This window comes from Pituophis catenifer, unplaced genomic scaffold (genome assembly GCF_029215685.1).
Source record: "Pituophis catenifer annectens isolate HBS135680 unplaced genomic scaffold, rPitCat1.0.hap2 SCAF_1, whole genome shotgun sequence".
NCBI lineage: Eukaryota > Metazoa > Chordata > Lepidosauria > Squamata > Colubridae > Pituophis > Pituophis catenifer.
This window is the reverse complement of record NW_027256881.1, coordinates 139,580,900-139,604,393: the sequence shown is the minus strand read 5'-3', so window position 1 is coordinate 139,604,393 and position 23,494 is coordinate 139,580,900. Positions and strand designations below refer to the sequence as shown.

The 23,494-nt window shown below is 37.3% G+C and overlaps 1 protein-coding gene across 2 annotated transcripts in view; it reads left to right on the top strand.

Moving 5' to 3' along the window:
* The first annotated feature begins 13,265 nt into the window (after positions 1 to 13,265).
* Positions 13,266 to 23,494, top strand: part of WDR35 (WD repeat domain 35) — a 34,218-nt gene continuing 23,989 nt past the window's right edge. For both annotated transcript variants that reach the window (XM_070955661.1, XM_070955652.1), the window contains exons 1-5: positions 13,266 to 13,289; positions 17,597 to 17,714; positions 19,488 to 19,559; positions 22,359 to 22,451; positions 23,113 to 23,241. In XM_070955661.1, coding sequence (XP_070811762.1) covers positions 13,266 to 13,289; positions 17,597 to 17,714; positions 19,488 to 19,559; positions 22,359 to 22,451; positions 23,113 to 23,241 — 436 coding nt within the window. The remainder of the gene's footprint in view (positions 13,290 to 17,596; positions 17,715 to 19,487; positions 19,560 to 22,358; positions 22,452 to 23,112; positions 23,242 to 23,494) is intronic.

Here is a 23,494-nt window from a genome sequence, read left to right as displayed (position 1 = left end):
GTTAAGTGAGTTTTGACCATTTTACAATCTTTTTTTGCCACAGTTCTTAAGTGAATCACTGCAGTTGTTAAGTTAGTAACCCTGTTTTTAACGCTTCCCCATTGACTTTGCTTGTCAGGTCGCAAAAGGTGCTTACATGACCCTGGACATAGCAACTGTCATAAATATGAGTCAGTTGCCAGCATCTGAATTTTGATCACATGACCATGGGGATGCTACAATGGTTGTAAGCGTGAAAAACAGCCATAAGTCACTTTTTTTCAGTGTCATCGTAACTTTGAACGGTCACTGAACGAAGTGTTGTAAGTTGAAGACTACCTGTACTTACAAATATATGGACATGAAATAACAGTCAGCATACAATAAGAGGGAAGAGTATAATTCTCAAATATAGTTGTATTTGTATAATAATTTCTCAATAATGTTTTTTATTGATTTTACAATTGCATTAAATCTGCAAGAAAAGGTTCAACTCCAGGAAAAAATCATAAACCACCAGCATAGAAAGAATATATCAGCCAGCACATTTGTCAAACTACTACAAACTAGTTTGTAGCCAAAAATATTGCTTAACGCATTGTAAGCCGCCCTGAGTCTTCGGAGAAGGGCGGTAAATAAATCAAATTTTTAAAAAAAATGTAGTATAGCTATCTTGTTACGTAAATGTTGCTGTAATTCAAGGATCGGACTCAATAAAGGATTCAGAATTATAGTATTCAAACAAAGTAATGTTTATTTACAGAAGGCATTCTATATTCACTGAGTGATTGTAGGTAGAAGCAAGGAGGAGGAGCGTGCATCTCCTTTTATATCATTGAGGCGGGATTAGGAGGTAGGAGTGGTTACAGAGGAATACATTAGGGAAGGAAGAATAAATTAACCCTTAGTACTCTATGAGCATATATCTCTTTCATTTAAGAATAAGGCATTTATCCATGACAAATCCCCCTCTAAATGCTGATTCGACATACAACAGTAATTACATTCAGATTCAGAACAATATAAAACATGCAGTTTTGAAGTTAAATATTTATGTTGTTTTGATTTTGGGACAATTCCCCATCCATGTTTTGGTGTTGCCCTTTTGTGTACTGTAGTTTTGTCCTTCTCTTTCTGTTTTATCTTGTGTCTTAGTATCTGGTCTTGCTGTTGGAAGTATCTCATTAAAGGTTTAGTCAATATATCAGCTATTTGTTCTGTGGTTTCACAGTGAATAGCTTTAATGAATCCATTTTGAGATAATTGTCTTACATGTTTATATTTGATATCTATATGCCTAGATCTCTGACCAACGGCATCTGCTCTGGATATCTCTATAGCAGCTTTGTTATCTTCATGTATAATAAATGGTAGTGAAGGACTCTTCCAAACATTGGTTAATAGATCATTGAACCATATGAGATTATTAGAAGCTTTTGACAAGCAAATATACTCTGCCTCAGTAGTTGATGTAGCTACTAGATCTTGTTTTCCAGTATACCAGTAGACTGGACAATTGTTAAGAAAGAATATATAGCCAGAAGTACTCTTCCTGCTTTTAGTGTCGCCTGCCCAGTCAGCATCAGTGTAACAAGTGAGAATAGGCTCTTTAACATTGTTGGGCTCTAACAATAGACAAAAATCTAAGCTGTGTTTCAAATACCTTAACACTCTTTTAATAGCTTCCCAATGATAAATCAAAGTCTTACTGATGTATCTGGACAACAAATTGAGGGGTAGAGCAATATTGGGCCTGGTCCAATTAGCAATATATAAAAGGAAACCAATAACTGATCTGTAAAGTGTATTATCATTAAACTCAGGGGATGATTCATTCATATTTTTTAGAAAGTCAGCTTGCATTGGGGTATCACAAGGTTTTGCATCATTCATATTGCATCTATTCAAGAGTTCAATAATTTTGTCCTTCTGGGACAATCTAAATCCTTTTTTAGTTTTACTAATCTGTACTCCAAGATATTTATTCACTTTCCCCAGTGATTTCAAGGAGAAATGTTCTCCTAATTTTGTTACAAATGTATCTCTCTTATCTTTATGTTTACCAATATACAAAATGTCATCCACGTAAATTAACACAAATTCTAATGAATTACCATCTCTCCTAACAAAGAAACAATTGTCTGCAGTTGTGGCGTTGAAGTTCATAGTTTTGAGTACGTTGACCAAGCATTCATACCAACGTTTGCCGGATTGCTTTAATCCATACAAACTTTTGTTTAGTAACCATGTTTCGTTTCTATTTGTGTTCTGACTATGAGGAGCTCTTACATATATTTCCTTATCGAGTTTTGCATGTAGGTATGCAGTTTGTATATCGTATTGAAAGACTTCAAGATTAAGGGCTGAGGCTATTACTAAAGCTGTCTTAACACTTTCAGTTCTTACAGTGGGAGAATATGTGTCGGTATAATCCTCAGGATATCTTTGGGCAAATCCCTGTGCAACCAGTCTTGCTTTATATAAAGTGTTGCCCCCTTCTAGTTTTTTAATTTTAAATATCCACCTAGTGCCTATAATTGTTTTATCTTTTGGAGCTGGTGTTGGAGTGAATACTTTGAGTTCTCGTAAACTGTCCATTTCTTTGGCCATGGCTAATTCCCATTTCTTTCTTTCTTCTGTGGGAAGTTTTAATACTTCTTCATATGTATTAGGTGTTGATGTATCATTATTTATATGCATTATGTAATCCTTATATCTTTTTGGTACTTGATTCCTGTTACATCTAATTGTTCTTTGTGGTCTGCTGTTGTTATCATGTAAATATCTTGCTTCCTTTTGTGTTAATGAGTCTGTTTTGATTTTGGGACAATTCCCCATCCATGTTTTGGTGTTGCCCTTTTGTGTACTGTAGTTTTGTCCTTCTCTTTCTGTTTTATCTTGTGTCTTAGTATCTGGTCTTGCTGTTGGAAGTATCCCATTAAGATGTATCTTAGACCAATTGGCCTGTTCGTGAAATACAGCTGTCTTAGAAATTATGAATTTGTTATTATTGTCAATAAATCTATATCCTTTTGTACCTGTTTCATAGCCCATGAATCTGAGCCTCCTAGATACATTATCTCCCTTACGCCTCAATTGTTTCGGTATATGTACATCTGCAGTAACTCCAAATACATGCATGTGGGCTATCTTGGGCTTTTTACTATACATCAATTCGTATGGTGTTTTATTTATGACACTAGACCAAAGTCTGTTGAGAGTATAATTGGAATATAATAGTGCTTCTGACCAGAAATGTTTGCCTAAACCAGCATCTTCTAATGTACATCTAATCATGGTTTGTAGTGTCGAGTTTTTCCGTTCTGCTACTCGATTTTGAAAAGCAGAGAAAGGGCTAGAGGTGAAATGTAACATTCCTTTGGCCTTTAGCCATTGGGAGAAATCCTTTGACATGAATTCAGATCCTCTGTCTGTCATGATCTGTTTTATTTTTATGTTGTGTTGTGTTTCTACACGTTTATAAAATTCTTTAAACTTTTGAAATGTTTCATCTTTGTGTTTTAAGGTGTAGACAAAGCCATAACGACTATAGTCATCTACAATGGTAAGAAAATATCATTTTTTGTATGTAATTGATGGAGTTAATGGACCAACTAGATCCATATGAACCAGGTTAAAAATATGATTTGATGATCTTGTTGCCTTTTTGGGTCTGGGCTTGGTTCTGAGCTTTGAGGACTTACATACTGAACATTCCAAGTAATTTTTACAGTCTTTTATTTTAACACCTTCAGCATGTTCAATCATTTTTTGTATTACAGGAAAACTGGCATGTCCTAATTTTCTGTGTAATATATGTGCACATTCATCATGGATTGGTTTTCCAATTATTGGTCTTTTGTTAGTATGTGTATTGCTGATAGGTATGGTTTCATCATTATGTTCTGGTTCGTGTTCCTCATTGTCACTGTCATTATCATTTTCATTCTCTATGCTATTGTCATTTTCCATGTTTGAATCAATATTGTGTAGCCATCTTTCCTCTGTGATTAAATATGGTAAATCTCCTTTGGTAATTATATTACCTATGTTTATTTTGTTTTTCTCTAGAGTTACTTTTCCCTTTGAGAATATTATATTTATGTTAGAGTCCCTGCTTAGCTTTATTGCACTAAGAATGTTGTGAGGTATTTTGGGTATTAATAGGACCCCCTCTATTTTCCCTAGACCGGGTAATTCTACATTTCCTCTTCCAATGACTTGGACTTCTTCTTGATTAGCTACTTTAATTACAAATTTATCTTCTACGAAGGAAGATAATATTTTCTTATCATGTGTTGTGTGATTTGTTGCCCCGGAATCAATGAGCCAGGCATTATTCTTTGAGTCTTGGTTTTTGGTTATAGTGTACTTGTCTAATCCATATAATGATCCAGACTTTCTATCTCTTGAGTTATCTCTGCCCCCTCTATGTTCTCTAAAGTTTGGTGAGCTTCTGTGTCTGTATCTGTCAATAGATGATTGTCTTTCGTGGTATCTGTTTCTAGTGTCATGTTTTTGTCTTTCCCTAGGAGGTTTTGGACAGTCTCTTCTATAATGTTCCTTGGATCCACAATTATAACACTCAATTGATTCTTGATACCTGTCTTGGAATACTACCCTTTTGGTTTGTTTGTGTTCTTTGTATGTACTGTAGCGGTTTCTTCTCAAATTATCTTCAGCTATTAACCTATTTGATAAACTCTCTATAGATAGATATCCTAAATTAATTGTATCCAAATGTGATATGTAATTGTCCCATGATGGGTCTAATGAATTAATGATAACACTTTTCATTGTCTGATCAGATATTATTTCTCCCCTTAAATGAAGTTCTGCTCTAGTTGTGTTTAGTGATAATAAATGTTCACTTATGGTAGTTCCAGGTTTTATCCTGGCTGAGAAAAAGTTTTTAGACATTCTTGTTGTGGTTGCCACACTTTCACTATGAAACAGTTTAAACATACAATGAATTATTTCTGAGACAGTTAGATTATGCTTAATACTATGATAGATAGCAGGTGATATACTAGATATTAGTAAATAAAATGCTCTGTGGTGTAGGCAGTCCAATTTTAGGGTCCATGGTTTTTTAGGAGGGTTAGTTATGAAAAATAATAAATTCTCTTTTAAGAAAACAACCTGGAGTTGTTGACTCCATTCCTGCAAATTAATACCGTCTATTCTCAATTTTGGAAAATCATTAGGCAAGTTTCCAATGTTATTTGTTGCATTACTTACAACTGGAGGCTGTCATTGATCTTGTACATGCTGATAGTTGCAGAATGGTGTAGGTATACTCGTGATTAGTCTGAATGGTTCTCTCTGTTCTTTATTGTCTCTGTATTCTTCTGGGTGTATTTGCGCATGCGCGTTGTTCATTTCGTTCCTGAAGCTGTCGGGAGAGGTTCTCGTCATTGTAGCTCCCTCATAGTGCTCTTCCTCTGATGATTTGCTCTCCAGTTCGACTTTGGGTGTCCAGGTGATGATCGGGGCTTGCTTCTTTTCATCGTAGTCGTCTCGATTGAGGCCTCTGGCTCCCGGAAGCGTTTGCGGTGTGGGCGAGTACTTGCAAGGCTCTCTGGGTTCAGGCGTTAATGTTCTTGTCGTTCGGGTTGAAGTGGATGGATGCCGAAACGTTTGCTTGCTTGCTTCTGCATCTTTGCCTTTGGATTGTGCTGTTTGTCTTTTCTTTGCTGTTTGATCGGCTGGCTTTGGTATTTTCGTCGATTTCTTCGATATTTTTAAATTTGGACCGAAAGTTGCAAAAAGTGTTTTCATAGCTGTTTCGATTTGCAGTTCGGTTGGTGTTTCTTCGGTGTCTGTATCAGATTCTTCTGATGAATAGAATTTTTCTTTTTTGTTTTTCATGCTGTGTAAAGCTTTTCGCGCCAGCCATTTTGAACTCTGCTTTCTGATTGGTTCTGAGTCGGCCATTTTGCTGGACTGGCAAAACCAAGATGGCTGCCATTCAAAATTTTGCGCGGGACCGTTAGTCTTTCTTTTAGTTACATTCTCATCTATAGGTAATTCGCTTACCATTTTGTGGTCTTTAGATTCTGGTGCGTTGGTGTGATTTTCTCTCGCTGCTCCGCTATCTTTTATGATGTCTTGGAGGTTCGCAATGAGATTTTTGTCGTCTTTTTGGCTTTTCAGCAGTCTTAGTATTTCTGATCTGAGTGTGCTGTTTTCTGTCTCGCTCGCTTCTTGGTCATCGGGTTCATCGATTACCTCTTCGTTGTCTGTAGTGAAGTCTTCAGATTCTCTTGCCATTACAGTTGTAGATTCATCGATCATTTCTTGATCTGTTTCCATTTCTTTGTTATGTGCCCTGGTGTTGGGTCTTTCTCTTTTGTTTCTGAAGTTTTCTTTCTTTGGCATGTCTGTTTCTTATTGAATCAGCCAACCATCCTCTGCTACCAGATTGTTGCCGTAATTCGAGGATCGGACTCAATAAAGGATTCAGAATTATAGTATTCAAACAAAGTAATGTTTATTTACAGAAGGCATTCTATATTGACTGAGTGATTGTAGGTAGAAGCAAGGAGGAGGAGCGTGCATCTCCTTTTATATCATTGAGGCGGGATTAGGAGGTAGGAGTGATTACAGAGGAATACATTAGGGAAGGAAGAATAAATTAACCCTTAATACTCTATGAGCATATATCTCTTTCATTTAAGAATAAGGCATTTATCCATGACAGTAAACATGCTTTTCTTCACGTGGAAGTGTTAGATTAAAGCTGGAGCGATCCCCAATATTCAAGTTTGCTCAAGTTTATTTTCAGCCACAGAAGTTCACTGAGTGAGGCTAAGTCAATCATTCTTGTACAGCCCAAACTACCTTATTAAGACTATGGGTGGAAAAAACTGGAGGAATATAATGCCTGTCATCTTGAACTTCTGGAGGAATTGCAGAATATAAATCCAAGAAATAAATTTTAAAATACAACAAAATACAAATAAGCTATTATAAATATAATAATTATTTATTTAGGAAAGACAGAGAGTCAGTTTGGTCTAGTCTAGTGTAATAATTAAGGCTCCAGGCTAGAAACCCAGAATCTGTGAGCTCTAGTCCCACCTTAGGTCTGAAAGCTGACTGGCTGATCATGGGCCACTCATTATCTCTCAGCCCACGATGTCAGGCTTCGGTGATAAATTGGTCAGTCAATTCTTGTTGCAACCAATGGATCAATATTCAGGTGGTTTGAAAAAAGCAGATCCTGTGCTTGCAGGGAAACAATTAATGGTAAAATAACTACTGGAATTGAGATGTTTATGCAAAAGTGGCAATGTTGAAAATTAAAGTCACTTTTAAGGATTGAGAATCCAAAGTGACCACATGCAGCCTCAGAAGCTACAAATGGGTCTTTCTCTAATTTCAAAAGCCCTCCCAGTTAATAAATATAACTGATCAAAAGCCCTGGAGAAAAAAATGGTGCTATCTAGCTTTGTAAGCTTTTATAGTTTAACAGTTTTAGATAGTGGATAATCAATATATTCTGTAGCAATGAAATGATATGGCCTACAGATCTTAAATACCTATTTGGATCATTCAAAAGACTATTTAAGAAAAAAAAATAGGTGGGCTCTATAATGGATTCAAACAAGAAGGGAAAAGATTTATCATAGTCTGTCTTTGGATTTCTGAAGCCACATTATCTTTCGGTACTTGTTCTCCCAACCCTGCCTAATGGACAATTTTCACTGAGCCCATGATTCTTTGTAGATGAAATGATTTAATGATGTTGCAGAACATTAGCTGTTAATGAGCTTTTGCTCTGGGTTTAATGGAAACATTAGCCAATATACTTGGAGAAAGGTAGACAGGAAGATAAAAAAAAAATCAACATTATGGTTCTCCATAAAATAAGCAAAGTATGTGTTTATATCTCTGCAGTTGCTTTAAAAGAGGATTTATTGGCCTCAAAGAACTAAGGATAGTCATTTTTCTATCAGAAGGGATTAAGAATGAGCGCTTGCAAAGAATACAATATGCATCAACTTCATTTAAATATTGGAAGATGAGGTGGCTCTTAAAACTGATATAGTTCAATAGAGTCATAAGTACATACTGTACATGCATAGAGTTATTTCTCTTTAATTTTGTTGGATTTTGTTGGATCTATGTTCAAACAAAGGTTTAAACCCTGCTAAAGCAAATAAAGCATTGAGCACACAACCATAAATTAGTCACCCACATTTTAGTTTAATGCAAGGAGAAACACATTTCCAGGAATTCTCTAGAGTTTTTGGACTTGGCTTGATCTAGGATGATCAGTTTTCCATTTGGTTAATCTTGTCCATGTGTTATGCAATTAAGGAGTTTTCATCATGTCTTCTTACTGCTAGTTGGTCTTCATGATGGGATCTACTAGTTTTCTGGCTGCTTGTGCTATGGAGTGGCTGTTGCAATCCTTACACTGTGTTGTAGGTGACTCCTGTTTCTTCTTCTGGGGCCATGTGTGATGACGTGATGTGTGTAACTGCAGAAGAGACATTCTTAAGATGTTTTAGGAAGCAATTTAATGGAATTATTATGATATCTTGGGGGCCAGACTTGGTAAATGGTATTTTAGGATTAATCTGGTACCACAAATATCTTTGGGCCAAATTTGATAAACATCCCTGGAGGACAGGGATGACTAATAGTTCACATACTGCTAAAATGGAAAGGCTGAAAGGACTGTTCTAAGGTATTGACCAACTGAATCCTACTGCAGACGCGGTGCAGAGAGAGGTTCATTCAAGATACTGGATGAGCTCATTAGGTCTCAATGTAATGTTCTTGTTGTTGTAAGCCATTCAATCATGTCTGAACCTTGGCCACTCTATGGGTCAGCATTCTCTGTGCCCCTCTGTCTCGCACCATTTCCTTCAGATCCACCATGGTCATTCTAGTGTCATCCTTTATAGTATCCAACCAGCAGGTAGTAGGGCAGCCCCTTCTCCTTTTTCCACTGATCACTCCTAGCACAATTGACTTTTCAAGTGAGTCAGCTCGCATGTCGTGACCAAAATATGACAGCCTATGTTCGATGAACTTGGCTTCAAGTGATTTTTTGGGTGATGTTCGTTTTAGGATTTTGTTTGTTATTTTTGCAACCCACGAGATGTGCAATAGTTACCTCCAGCACCACAATTTAAAGGCGTCCACCCTTCTCCTATCTGCCTTTTTCAGAGTCCACATTTTGCAGCCATAAGTAGCAATTGGAAAAATTATTGCATTAACTAATCTGCATTTGTTTGTGAGGCTGATGTCTTTACTCTTCTGGATGTTCTTCATGCCAGACATTGCAGTTCTTCCAAGTGCTGTACACCTTCTGATCTCAGGACTGCACTCACCTAATGTAATATGGAGCCAAAAAAGAAGTCTGTGAGTAGAAATTTGTGAGAATATCCTGGGCCCCTGAATTACGTATCCACTTAGAATAACCTCTAGTCTAGGCAGACCAAGTAGCCCTTGCAAGCTGTAACTCAATGTAACCTGATGTAAGGGAAGGAAAATTTGCAGCATTTGGCTTCAATTAGAATAATTACATCAACTGTAAATCACAGCAATTCATTCATGCCCTCTTTTTTCCCACTATCACTGGTGCAACAAACAAACAAAACCCAGAAAATTGATCAGTTCAAAGGAAAATAATGAATGAAAATACAATACCAAGTTTCTTTGAGTGACTCTGAATAAATGTCACTCATGGTTTAATTAAGATCATCTTGTGTGTAAAATTGTCTATTAAATTTATCTTCTATACATCATTTGCATGTGAAATCTCTATTTCCTGATTTTTTATAAATCATACTTTATTTTGATGTCTGAATTAGCAATTCATTTATTTATATAGGGACTCTATAGTTATTAATCTGGTGGTTTTTGACTGATAAGACTTGTCTTGTGATATTTAATATTAAATATTTTTTCCCAGTGAAATATAATTAATAATTTTAAACAACCTTATTGTATTAGCTGAAGAACATTAGTAAAGCAATTGATTGCAATGTTGGCTTAAAATAAATGGACCTCTATAGGCTTTGCCTTTGTCCTTTTTTTTTTTTTTCCCCTTTCCTTCAATCATCTCCAATTCTTGGAGACTGCCTGGACAAATCCTTGCAGGTTTCTTAGCAAAGATTTTTATAAGTGGATTGGCATTGCCTAATTCCCCAGCCTGAGAAAGTGACTGCCTAAGGTCAACCAGTTAGTATATGCCTAAGCACAACTAGAGCTCATAGTTTCCAGTTTCTAGCCTGATGCCTCAAGCACTACACCAAACTGGCTGGATGTCTTAATTATAGTGCTATCTATTTATTCTTAACTCAGCAGAAAACTATGGAGGCATGAAATTTGCTCTCTATTGCCAATCCATATTCTGCCTCACACTAATTCCCAGCTACTGCAATCATTTGACTTTCCTCCAAGATAATTAATGATAATGATAATTTTTTACAGTGTCTGACCTTGGACAGTGTCAGAATAAAGGGAAATACAGCTAAGGCACTTTTAAGATCTCACTGATGAGCTGAGAACAAGCTAAAAGCAAAATGATGCCGAGTATGTTCATGCTTTAGTTAGCTACAACTAGGTTAAAGTCCTAGATAAACCTATATTTCTTGGTAGGGCAATAAATTCAATTTTCTGCATATTTGATAATTGCATGCATTGAAAAATTAAATGATTTATTATAAATAAGGGAGCAAAATGTCTGATCTTCTATAGTAGACATTTTAAGAGTCACATTGACATCAATGGGTTATTGTTTTATAGTAATTAAAAGTTGTTTATAAATAACTGGACTTCAGTTAAGTCTCAATTTATCATGTAGACCTTAAACAAATCAAGTCATGCTTAACTGAACATGTGAGAACTAGCCAAGATTCAATTCAATTCAACTTTGAGATGTGAAGGATTCAAAGGGCTTCAAATGAAAGAATTCTTTATAAAAGCACCTTTGTATATTTTTGTTTATAATATTCCATTGAGCTGGAAAAAATAAGAGTGGGAAACAAAAGGATTCAGAATTCCAGATTTTTAAAAAAATCTTGAAGTACATTTGGCTTTTATAGCTGAATAGAATCAGGGATGTTTGTATGCAAAATTGAATCCCCACTCAAAACAAAAAAAAAAAAAATCAAAACTCTTAACATGCAAACTGAATAACAACCAGATTCAATCTGATCCCCAGACTATTCTTTTTTCTTTCAGTCTTTCTCCTAAAGGCTTTTCTTGCTAGCTTCCTTTAATCCTTGATATTGTCAGGTTTCCCTAATAATCACTATTGAAAATGACCAACAAGTGTCTTTGAATTCATTAGTTTAGTTTAGTTTAGTTTGTCATTGCACCTCGTACAACGAAATTAAATGCCATCTTCAGGGTACACTATAATTATAAAAATAAAACACAAACACACATCCTTCACATTCTATACAATTGAATTAATATTCAATTGTATTAATATTGCATTAATATTGCACTATGGAATTCAATATAGTTACTGCCCCGGGATAGCAGCTGTTTTTCAGCCTATTTGTCCCCGTTTTTATTATCCTGTACCATCTGCCAGATGGTAATAGTTCAAAAAAAGGGTGCCCAGGATGAGATGGATTTTCAAGAATGTTTTGAACATAAGGGGAAAGCTCTATTTAACTAGGGAACTGTAATAACTGAGATACTATTAATTGTATATTGTATTGAAAGCAGAAATGGTTAAGTTGTAGTTTGGAGGAATATATGGGGGAAATTATTTGGTTTATTATTATTGGTAAATATAATTAATTGATTTGTAAGAAATTGGATTGCATGGAAATAATTGGAATATTCATGTTCATATTGATTAATATAAAAAGTTATATAACTAATTGATTTATATTAAAATGTTGAATTTGTATTAAACAATTGTAATATTACATAATTAACCAATGTGAGGATGGATATAAAAATAGATGACAATGAGAAGGGGTATAATATAGAAGGGAAAAATTGAATTTGATTGAGATTAGAGATGAGTATGAAGGGTAATATTGGTTTTTAAAAAATAGATGAGGAATAAATATGGCAAAAAGGAAATATAGAAATTGTAAATTTAATTGAAATGACTAAACACTGTTTAAATTTGTGAACCGGCCAAATATTCTGTTCAAAGAAAATATATTGTATGATTGTATGTGTGTTTGTCTAAAAAATAAAAAAAAACTTTTTTGGGGGGGGGTGAGTTATAGCATGGCAAATTTTTCAAATGAGAAAGCTGCTGGAAAAACCCCATTTTTAAAATATTCCTAAAAAGACCAGCAGTTCCATCACTGTGTAGGTGGCTTGCCTTCTGAGATTCTGCTCTAACCCTGCAAAGGAAAGCACGTTTCTCTGTGATCACTACTATTCTTTTTCCCCAATTCCTGGAAACATGATCCATACTGGTTGCCTCCATTTTTTCAATACTCAAGTCTAACCCTGGTGTTCCCACTGGGTCTCCCATTTACTTCCAAACCAGGGCTAACCTTTTCAAGATCAGCTTGGTGCTAAGGAAAAACAAACGGGGGGGGGGGGGGGTAGAGCTCAGAAGAGTTGGGGCAATGATGAATATGGGCTAATTAATATTATCCACCCATCCAAACTTTTCCTGTTGTTGGCTCAAAGCCTCAAACCAACAACATGACACTTTCCCTAATCAAGGCTCTGTTCCTCCAAATTTGGAATGAAGGTCAAAGAAAGGAGCGTTAGGGACAAAAAATTACGCACTCCTATCGAATTTCTGCCTCAGCTGTTTTTAAAAGATACTCAGAGCTTGAATAGGATTTGAGTCCAAAAATACAATTAGACTGAGAGTGGCTACCGCTGGAAAAACAACCGGGAGTTGGGCGATATATAAATGTAATATTTATTCATCCTGCCCAATTCGCAGGAAACAAAAACTATTTCAAGGATCCGATCTTTTTATTTTCGGCGCTTCTCTTTTCGTTATAGCTCAAAAGCGTTTAGCTTCCAAGGAAAGGATAATAAAAGACACCGAAAACCCCGCTCTTTCCCTTCCCCCAGCGGAGAACAATCCACTAGAACGGCGGTTGAGAAGGCCGCTAACGGTCCAAAGGGACCAGACCTTCCATTTCCCTTAACCCGGAAGCGTTGCGATTCGCCTATTGTGCTTCCGGTTTAGGGTCGGTTGCCACGGCGGCCGCGCTCCGGCGCCCGTTGTTGTCATGGAGACAGCAGCTCCGGCCAGTTGAAGCGCCTATCCCGCTGGCGCAGAGGACCAGGCGGCGCAGCGACAAGGAGCGATAAAAGCGGGCAGGATGTTTGTCTACTTGAGCAAGAAGGTGGGATCGGTGCTTTTGCTGTGGTTTCTTCGTCTTCCCTCCTATCCCCGCCTCTTTTTGCAGGAAAAGTGCCCCAGCGTGCCTATCGTCCCTGTCCTAATATTCCTTTTTACTTACTCTTTTCATGTATTCAAATTATGTTTATACTTTTACCTGTTATATGATTATGATTAAAAGTTAGGCGTCTAAATCCGAAGGGGCCAATGGGATGCGGTCAGAATTTCTCCCTTAAATAACTTTTCTTAACGATTTCTTTCCAGTTTGGACTTCGCTTTGTTGCTCTTATTTAATCTCTAAATTGCCTGAAATGTATTAAGAGCTATGTATTAATCCCAGTGCGGATTAAAAGGCAGTGAGGAGAAGGGACTTGCAAGAGTTTGTGGTTCCAGTCGGAACCCTGCCTCTTTATTTTAATTTAATTTAATTTAATTTCGAATTTATATACCGCCCTTCTCCCTGAGGACTCAGGGCGGTGTACAGCCAAGATAAAAAACATAGAATACAAATATTAAAACATTTAAAAATATATATAAAATTTGGCCCAAAAAATTAAAAATCGCAGACTAATTAGAAGGATTTAAAAAATTTAAAAATTTCTTCTTAAGCCAACCCGGCTTGCTGAAAAAGATAGGTTTTCAGGGAACGACGGAAGGCATTGAGGTCCTGGATTCTTCTTATCTCCGGGGGCAACTGATTCCAGAGGGTGGGAGCCCCCACAGAGAAAGCCCTCCCCCTGGGGGCCACCAGCCTACATTGTTTGGCTGATGGCACCCTGAGGAGGCCCTCTCTGTGGGAGCGCACGGGTCGATGGGAGGTCATCGGTAGCAGCAGGCGGTCTCGGAGATAGCTAGGCCCTATGCCATGGAGCGCTTTAAAGGTGATAACCAACACCTTGAAGCGCACCCGGAAGACCACCGGGAGCCAGTGCAGCTCGCGCAGGAGTGGTGTTACATGGGAGCGCCATGTTGCTCCCATCACTACCCGCGCTGCTGCATTCTGGACCAGCTGGAGCCTCCGGGTGCTCTTCAAGGGGAGCCCCATGTAGAGAGCGTTACAGTAGTCAAGGCGAGAGGTGACGAGGGCGTGAGTGACTGTGCACAGGGAATCCCGATCAAGAAAGGGCCGCAACTGGCGAATCAGGCGAACCTGATAAAAGGTCCCCCTGGTAACAGCCGTCAGATGTTCCTCCAAAGACAGCTGCCTATCCAGGAGGACTCCCAGATTGCGAGCCCTTTCAGTGGGGGCCAAAGACTCGCCCCCAATAGTCAGTGATGGAGTCAACTGACTATATCGGGATGCCGGGAGCCACAGCCACTCAGTCTTGGAAGGGTTGAGCCTGAGCCTGTTCCTCCCCATCCAGATCCGCACAGCCTCCAGGCACTGGGACATCACTTCAAGGGCATCGTTGGGGTGGCCTGGGGTGGAGATGTACAGCTGGGTGTCATCAGCGTACTGGTGGTATCTCACCCCAAAGCCACGGATGATCTCGCCCAGTGGCTTCACATAAATGTTGAACAGAAGGGGCGAGAGGACCGATCCCTGCGGCACTCCACAAATGAGAGGCCTCGAGGTGGACCTCTGCCCCCCTGCCAACACAAACTGCGACCGGTCGGAGAGAAAGGAGGAGAACCACCGTAACACGGTGCCTCCCACCCCCAACTCTTCCAGCCGGTGCAGCATGATACCATGGTCGATGGTATCAAAAGCCGCTGAGAGATCTAATAGGACCAGAACAGAGGAATAACCCCTGTCCCGAGCCCTCCAGAGATCATCCACCAACGCGACCAATGCCGTTTCCGTGCTGTGCCCAGACCTGAAACCTGACTGGAACGGATCCAGATAGGATGTTTCCTCCAGGAATTGTGGAAACTGTTGCGCGACCACACTCTCAACAACCTTCGCAATGAAGCGAAGGTTGGAGACAGGACGATAGTTAGCCAATATTGCTGGATCCAGGGACGGCTTCTTGAGGAGAGGCCTCACCACCGCCTCTTTCAGGGCAGCGGGGAAGTGACCCTCACTTATATACAGGTAGTCCTCAATTTACAACAGTTCATTTAGTGACCGTTCCAAGTTGCAACAGCACTGAAAAAAAAAGTGAATTTAGAACCGTTTTTTACAGTTACAAGCATTGCAGCGTCTCCGTAAATCATGGGATCAAAATTCAGATGCTTGGCAACTGGTTCATATTTAGGACTGTTGCTGTGTCCCAAGGTTCAGTGATCTCCTTTTGTGACGTTCTGACAAGCAAAGTCAATGGGGAAACCAGATTCACTTAACAACCGGGTTACTAACTTATCAATAATTCAATTAACAGTGGCAAGAAAGGTTGTAAAATGGGGCAAAACTCACTTTAACAAATGTCTCACTTAACAACAGAAATTTTGGCCTCCATTATAGTCGTAAACAAGGACTACCTGTAGAAATATTCATACTTCTAAACTGTATATTGTCATATTTTTGTAGATGGGTATTTGGATCCATATCCTTGGCAATAAGTGAAACCTTCACAGTACTTATAGATGTGAACATATTCTTCTTTTTATATGTGTGAATGAATTATAAGTTTCTCCTATATTTTTACCAAAGTGTTCACTGTGGCGTCTCTACCTCAATTTTATTTTCACAACAATGTGTAACGTAACCTATGTCGGCACATGTGTATGCCTATGGAGAGAATAGATATGTGTGTGTATTATATATATTATTCCCCAATATTTCAATTTCATGATTCTTGGGGGAAAACATTCTACAATATTTCCTTTCAAATATTTTCTCTTTGTTAATGTCAATTTATGGCATGACAACTAATTTCACAGCATTATGAATTCATTGTACTACTGTTTATGAGCATTATAAGATCAATTATAACTAGAATTCGAAGAGACTTAGCAAATTTCATGGGGGTGGAGGAAATAATCTTGCCCATTAAACTTGGGCACCTGAGTTGGCATAGAGCTGGAAAGAACCTAGTTCCTGAATTTGAGAATGCCCAATACTTTTGCAAATACTTTCACACACATACACCCAACAATATGAACCACAAGTACTTCAGGCAAAAAGCATATATTAAATAGGGGTCAAGTCTTTATATAAGGTACAGAAACAAATTTGATAATGTGATGCATCAGAAAGCAACAGATCAAACAAATGATATAAAGTCTTTGTTTTGTTAGATTTGTGAAAAGACCCTCTTAAACTATGTTGCATCTCCTCGTTTCCCACTGGAGTTTGTTTCTGTAATACTTTCTACTTTAATCAAGGACTTCGGAATATAGCCTTATCCTTTCCTCAAAGGAAGTGGCTTTAATTTATAAAAAAAACTTGAAAGCAGACATGAATGCTTTCTAAAATGCTAATATCTTTATTAAAATATTACTAAGAAAGCCTAAAATTATATTTGGTAATTTCTACTTACAGTAATTGTGAGAGGGACTTTGGAGTCCTAGTGGATGATCACTTAAACATGAGCCGGCAGTGTGCGGCAGCAGCCAAAAAAGATAATACAATCCTTGGTTATATAAATAGAGGCATAGAATCAAAATCACATGAAGTATTAATACTGCTTTATAAATCCTTAGTAAGACCACACCTGGAATATTGCATCCAGTTTTGGTCACCACATTACAAAAATATGTTGAGACTTTGGAAAAGGTGCAAAGAAGAGCAACTAAGACAATTAAAGGCTTGGAAACAAATATATATGAAGAAAGGTTGCAAGAATTGAGTATGGCTAGCCTAGAGAAAAGAAGGACTAGGGGTGACATGACATGATAGCAGTATTCCAGTATTGGAAGTGCTGCCACAAAGAAGAGAGGGTCAACTTACTTTCCAAAGTATCAGAAGGCAAGACGAAACAATGGATGGAAACTAATCAAGGAGAGAAGCAAGCTGGAATTAAGGAGAAACTTCCAAACAGTGAGAAACAGCTTGCCTTCAGAAATTGTAGATGCTTCATCACTGGAGGCTTTTAAGAAGAGACTGGACAACCACCTATCTGAAATGGTATAGGGTCTCCTGCTTGAACAGCAGGTTAGATTAGAAAACCTTCCAGCTCTATTCTGATTGATTAATTGATATAATATTATTATACAATATTATATGGCATAATAATATGGAATGTTATGGATGAAAGTGTTGCAGGCTTGTTATTTGTATATGTATTCCATAAAATATTTTGTACCTAAAAATTCTGTATATGCCAGCTTTGATTTGAGTTAAATTAATTGCTGGAACAATTCACAATTAGAGTCCAGTTTCGGTGTTGTTATTGCTTTCATTTTATTAAAAAAATGTATTTATTTCAGATTACAATTCCTGGTAATGTTAGACTTAGATCTATTTGTTGGAGCAAAGACCAAGGTTATATAGCCTGTGGAGGTGAAGATGGTCTACTGAAAGTTTTAAAGTTAGAAATAAAAACAGGTAAATGACATTTGTATCAATATAAATTCGTTGACAACCTAGGACATAAAGTGATTTTTTTTCTTTTTTGCTGTGTTGTAACTTGTTCATCTTGTTCTCTCCATGCATTGCTCACATTATTTGTTCTAGGACAATCCCACAATCTGTGTTATACTCTCATCTTCCAATATTTTGGACCCTTACTATAACTACTGTAACCTGAACAATATAAAGTGTATTTGAGACACATTTTGTTGAGACGGATTTTATTAAAATTCCATATACTGTATATTTACATAACAGAGTTAGGTAATTTGCAGTTTTCCTATTCATATAGAGTACAGGTAGTCTCCACTTCAGGTCTGTTCTGTATCTATTGAATGTGCCAAAAAAATGGAATTGTGACAGATCATTATGACCATTGCAGCACCCCTGCAATCACATGATAAAAAATTTGAGCCAAACCACATTTGTGATCACACATACCCGTCACTTCTGTCACTTCTGCCACTTCCCCCAGCAGATGATCATCTTTACCTGCCTCTCTCTGCTGGTCTCCCCATCCTGGCCATGCATCAGGCGGGGGGGACACTATAGCGCTGGTGCTAATTGCACCATCACACAATCTCATTCACCCAACAATGCACTCCCAAACCTACTATGCCTAGCCAACCACCTGTTCACTGTCACACATCATCTTCCACCCAGCAGTAGCCATTTCCTGCCTCCTTGCAAATCACGTGGGACTTGCAACTCCCTGTTGGCTTCCTCACTGATTTTGGTCATTGGAAGACCAAAACTATGACCACATCACTTAGTAGCAGAAATTCCAGTCCTTATTTGCGTTGTTAACTGAAGACTATTATATGCAAAATTACCTCAATGATGAAAGCCCAGAATATGAAGTATTCAATATCAAAGGTATGAATAAAGGATATATCTTTTCTAGGTTACAGAAAAGGTCTTTTGAGGTCTTTTCATGCAAAGCCTAATAAGATCTTAATATAATTGATAACAAGGAATATGTTATTTTATAGATCTTAATTGTTGTGGGCATTTTTTTTATCCTTTTTATCCTTTGGTGCTAGGCAGGATTTCAGACATAATTATCTAATTAATTTAGTAATATGGAATGAACTTATAGTTTATAATTCCATTCAGTGATTTATATTGTGCTGATTCTGATTCTTGATATCAACTTTTAGCTTAAGTTTAGTAGTGATTTACAATTAAGTAATGATATATTACAAAACTATAGCTTCCACAAAGTTTTAAAATTTCTGGTTTATTTATTTGTATTACATTTTTTATTCTTTTTCATGTTCTCTTTTGTACTTTATAAGTACTAATGTGAAATATATATTTTTCTTTAAAATGTTCAATTGAAGAATTTAAAATCAGGAAACTCTTTCCCCCTCCCATTTATGTGAAGTCACAATATCTTGATTGCTTGCCATCAGTTGATGAAAATAAATACATAAATGAAATAAATAAATATATAAATGAAATACATAAATGAAAGGTCCACACGTAAAGGCCTGATTAAATTGATTTATTGCTAAAACGTTTTTAAAAAATACAAAGAGAAGTTGGATTTGGGATTTCAACTTCTTTTTAATGAGCAAAAGAGGAAATTCAGTTCCTTTGGAATTCATGCTTGTCCTTCATCAGTTTCTGCAGGACATACAAAGGTTAAATATTATTAATTGAAAGGGGGCACCATTTAGGGAAAAAGTAAGATAGTAAAAATTATAAATGCTGTTTATTTAGGATGTGTGCTTTTTTGGGTTTTAGATGAAGCCAAATTAAAAGGACTTGCTGCACCTAGCAATCTCTCAATGAATCAGACACTTGAGGGCCACACAGGTAAGAGTAATTACTAAAATAAAATTGCTTTTTGACTAATTTGTTCAGAAAACAATACAGTTTCAGTGATGAACTTTCCATTTCTTCTAGATAAATTCCAATGAATTTCTTGGAATTGACACGCTTAGAAATAAAATAATAATAATATGGAAATATCTATTGCTATATATAAAATAAAACAAAATGCTTTCGGGGCTATTTGATATATATGTATGAGGATATAAAGTAGAAATATGCCTGTACCTCAGCTCTCATTGTATACTGAAAATTTTCTCCTTGCAACTTCAAAATAGCCTATGTGTGGTTCAGAATATATTTACACAGTGTGCAAGAATAATCAGAACAAAATGCCAGAAATGCTAGCAGTAAGAAATTGATTGTTTGCACATTTGATACAATTACCTTCAAGTTCCTCTAAAAGGACTGGGACAATACAAGGAAATCTTTGCCTTTCCAAAGCTTTCAATGTCAGCTGAGATATTGATTGTAGAAATAGCCTTCTGTAGCCTCTGGTGTTAGAAGGTTCGACAATGGGGGGAAGCCCCACTGTACCCAGACAGCACAACTCTGTAGGTGAAAAGGAAGTATCAGAGGTTACCCTGTTGACAACAGTAAGCACAAGATTTTGAAAGGGGGCATTTCAAGAGACAGAAGAAGGTAGCTGTTTCAAAGGTCACGACGCTTCCCTTAAATGACAAAATACATCGATGGTTGGAATTTAGCAAGCCATTTCAGGAGCAACAGATACTTGCAGTTGCTCTGAGATTGCTGAAGCAGAGGAAAGCATATCATTTGGAGGCATGCGTACAAGCTATGAAATTTTTGTGCCTTCAAGATAATTCTTTCCAGCTGAAAAATCTTCAGAGAGTATAAGACGCTGTGTACTATTGAAGCTTGACATTGTCAAGGAAGGTAGGATGTTATGTTTAGAACATAAATTGTTCTGTAATATCCTAAAAATTACTGGTTTCCTGGTTTGTAGTTTACACTATCCTGTAAACAGCCTTCATGGTAGAGATTTTAAATAACTGATCCAGAAAAATTAGTGTAATTTCTGTAGGTGAAAAAAGCTCCAAGTCAGATATTTAAATTACTCTTAAGAACAATATCATGGGCAACAAAAAAAACAGCAAAGTATATACCAGGGCAAGTAGGTGGGTTGATGAAGGTAGTTGTGTAATGATACTGTAAGGTAGTCTGTTGTTTTTATTTATTTACTTTTTTTCTGCCTTTATTGTTTTTAGAAATAACTCAAGGCAGTGAACATATTCCACATACCTTCCTCCTCCTATTTTATCCACAACAATAACACTGTGAGGTAGGGCTGAAGTGAATGACTGGCCCAAAGTCGCCCAGCTAGCTTTCATGGCTATGACAGGACTTGAACTCACAGTCTCCTGCTTTCTAGCCTGGTGCCTTAACCACTAGACCAAACTGGCTCTCCACTTAGATGTTAGAATGAAATTAAATTTCACAAGGGTTAAATTAACAAAAGGAACTCCTTTGTGTTAGGCAGTAAAGAAAAAGTGATAAGCCTGGTTCTTAAGGAAGGTAGTGCTAAGATTGTGTCTTCAAAAAAGAAAATTTGGAATATCCAATTCTTGTTTTGATTCAGCCTTATTATATAGATATTATGCTCAACCTGAGACAAGTAGCTCAACTGATGTTAGGAGCAGGTGATGGACATTTATGTAAATTTCTTTAAGGCAGTGGAGATTTTTGTTAATGGAAGGAAATTTCTAGTCTCCAAAATCTGATTCTATAAAATTATTCAGATATTTTTATAAACATATCCACACATATATTTGTATATGTATGAATCAGTTCACAATCCTATTATAATGAATGTAAAATTATTTTTTTGTTAAATTTATTTGCCGCCCATCTTGCTCTAGGGCTACTCTAGGGGGCTTACAACAAAATGGGGGAAATGATTAAGAATGTAAACAGAACAATAACAAAACAATGAAACAAAAATAAACAATGAAAATATAATAATATGAATTAAAAGATGGGCAGAGGGAGAGGAAGAAGTTCAGGGCAGAAGGTGGGGTCAGCTAATTAGTCCAGTAGCTACCTCCAGTGGGGTATCCCCTATTGGGTTCCCAGGCCAGGTCTTGCCCTTGCAAAAGGATAGAATGGTGGGGGCAGACCTCATGCTGGGAGCAGGAGATTCCAGAGGGTTAGCACTATAGCAGAAAAGGTTCTTCTCCTGGATCCTGTTAGTCGGAGTTCCTTGACCAACAGGATTGTTAGCAGGCCTCCTCTGCTGATACGAATGGGTTGAGCTTGTCTTAGTGGGATAAGACAGTTCATCAGGCAATCTGACTCCATACCAGGGAGGACTTTAAAGGTCATAACTAACAGCTTGAACTATCTTGAACATAAGCATACTGGCAGCCAGTACAGCTCACGAAGCAATGACGTAACAAAGACTGCTAGTGCTGCCACATTTTGTATTAATTGAAACTTCTGAATACATTTGAAGGGTAGCCCGATGTAAAGCACTTCACAGTAAGCCAGACGAGAGATGAACTAGGGCTTGAGTGACCAAGCACAGGGAGTTCTGAACCAGGAAAATCTGAGGCTGGTACACAAACTGAAGCTGTGCAAAGAAAGGGTCTCCTAGCCACAACTGCCACCTGTTAGTGAGTTCAGGAGAATCTCTTAAATTGCAAACTGGGTCTGAATGGGTCTTTATATATGATGCTTATTTTTAATAGAAAGCTCATTACTTTTTTCCCCAATCATCTTCTTGTTACTAGTGTAATTCAATAGTATTGTTATACAATTTTCTAGGTGCTGTGCAAGTAGTGACTTGGAATGAACAGTATCAAAAGCTAACTAGTAGTGACGAGCACGGACTTATTATAGTGTGGATGCTGTATAAAGGTAGGTAACTTGCTGGAAAATGGCTATTATATATTTGTGGCATTTCAATTCTTAGTTTGCTCAGAGATTTCTACAGTATTCCTTTGTATCTTTGCAGGCTAAAAGGTTCTAAAAAGAATTATTTATTCCAAAAATATTAATATGATAATTTATTCTAAGAGATTTATTTTTAAATTAATATCATGTTGGTATTCTTCCCTCCATCTAGATATATTGCTTTGGTCCCATGTTGTGTTAATCCTAGTATATTTGGGGATCTTATTCAGTTTCCCAGCGTCTGAGGCTATGGATTGGGAGCAAAGTGTGAAAAACCACAGACACCTAGATGAAATCTAGAGCTGTATGAGCTTTTTAAGAAAATCCGAAACACATAAACAAAAATATGTTATTACATACATGTCAAAACTTCCTTTTGCTCCGGGAATGGAAGAGCAGTTTTTAAGAGCTCCTTCCTTGCCACCTCCAGCTCCAGCTCTCAGCGTTGGCATGCTCTTCAGAGAACTTCAGAGCAGTGACACAATAACCATGAATCAATGTCCAGCTCAATAGAAGTTACTGAGTTTGCAAATAATCCCTTTTGGATTACTTTCAGCAAGAACAGTTCAGATGAAAAATAGGAGTGTGGAAGATATGGATGATTTCTTTTCCCCTTTGGCTTTAGGTGCTTGGTATGAGGAGATGATCAATAATAGAAATAAATCTGTGGTTAGAAGCATGAGATGGAATGCTGATGGGCAGAAAATTTGCATCATATATGAAGATGGTGCTGTAATTGTTGGTTCTGTGGACGGTAAAGTATTACTTATGCTAATAGTATATGCAGTTTTTTAAAAGGTTTAATAACTCATATAGTGTTAGTTTCTTTCAGAAATCATTCCCTTGCACATTCGTCCCATTAGCTCCAGAGCTGAAGAAACTTCTTGGATGAGAAACGAAATGTCTTCAAAGAAAAACCAGAAAGTTGCCTCTTGAAGAAGCATCTTTGGACAACCATGAATTGGATGACTGAGAATTTCCATAGACATTCAGCTGAATGCATTTAA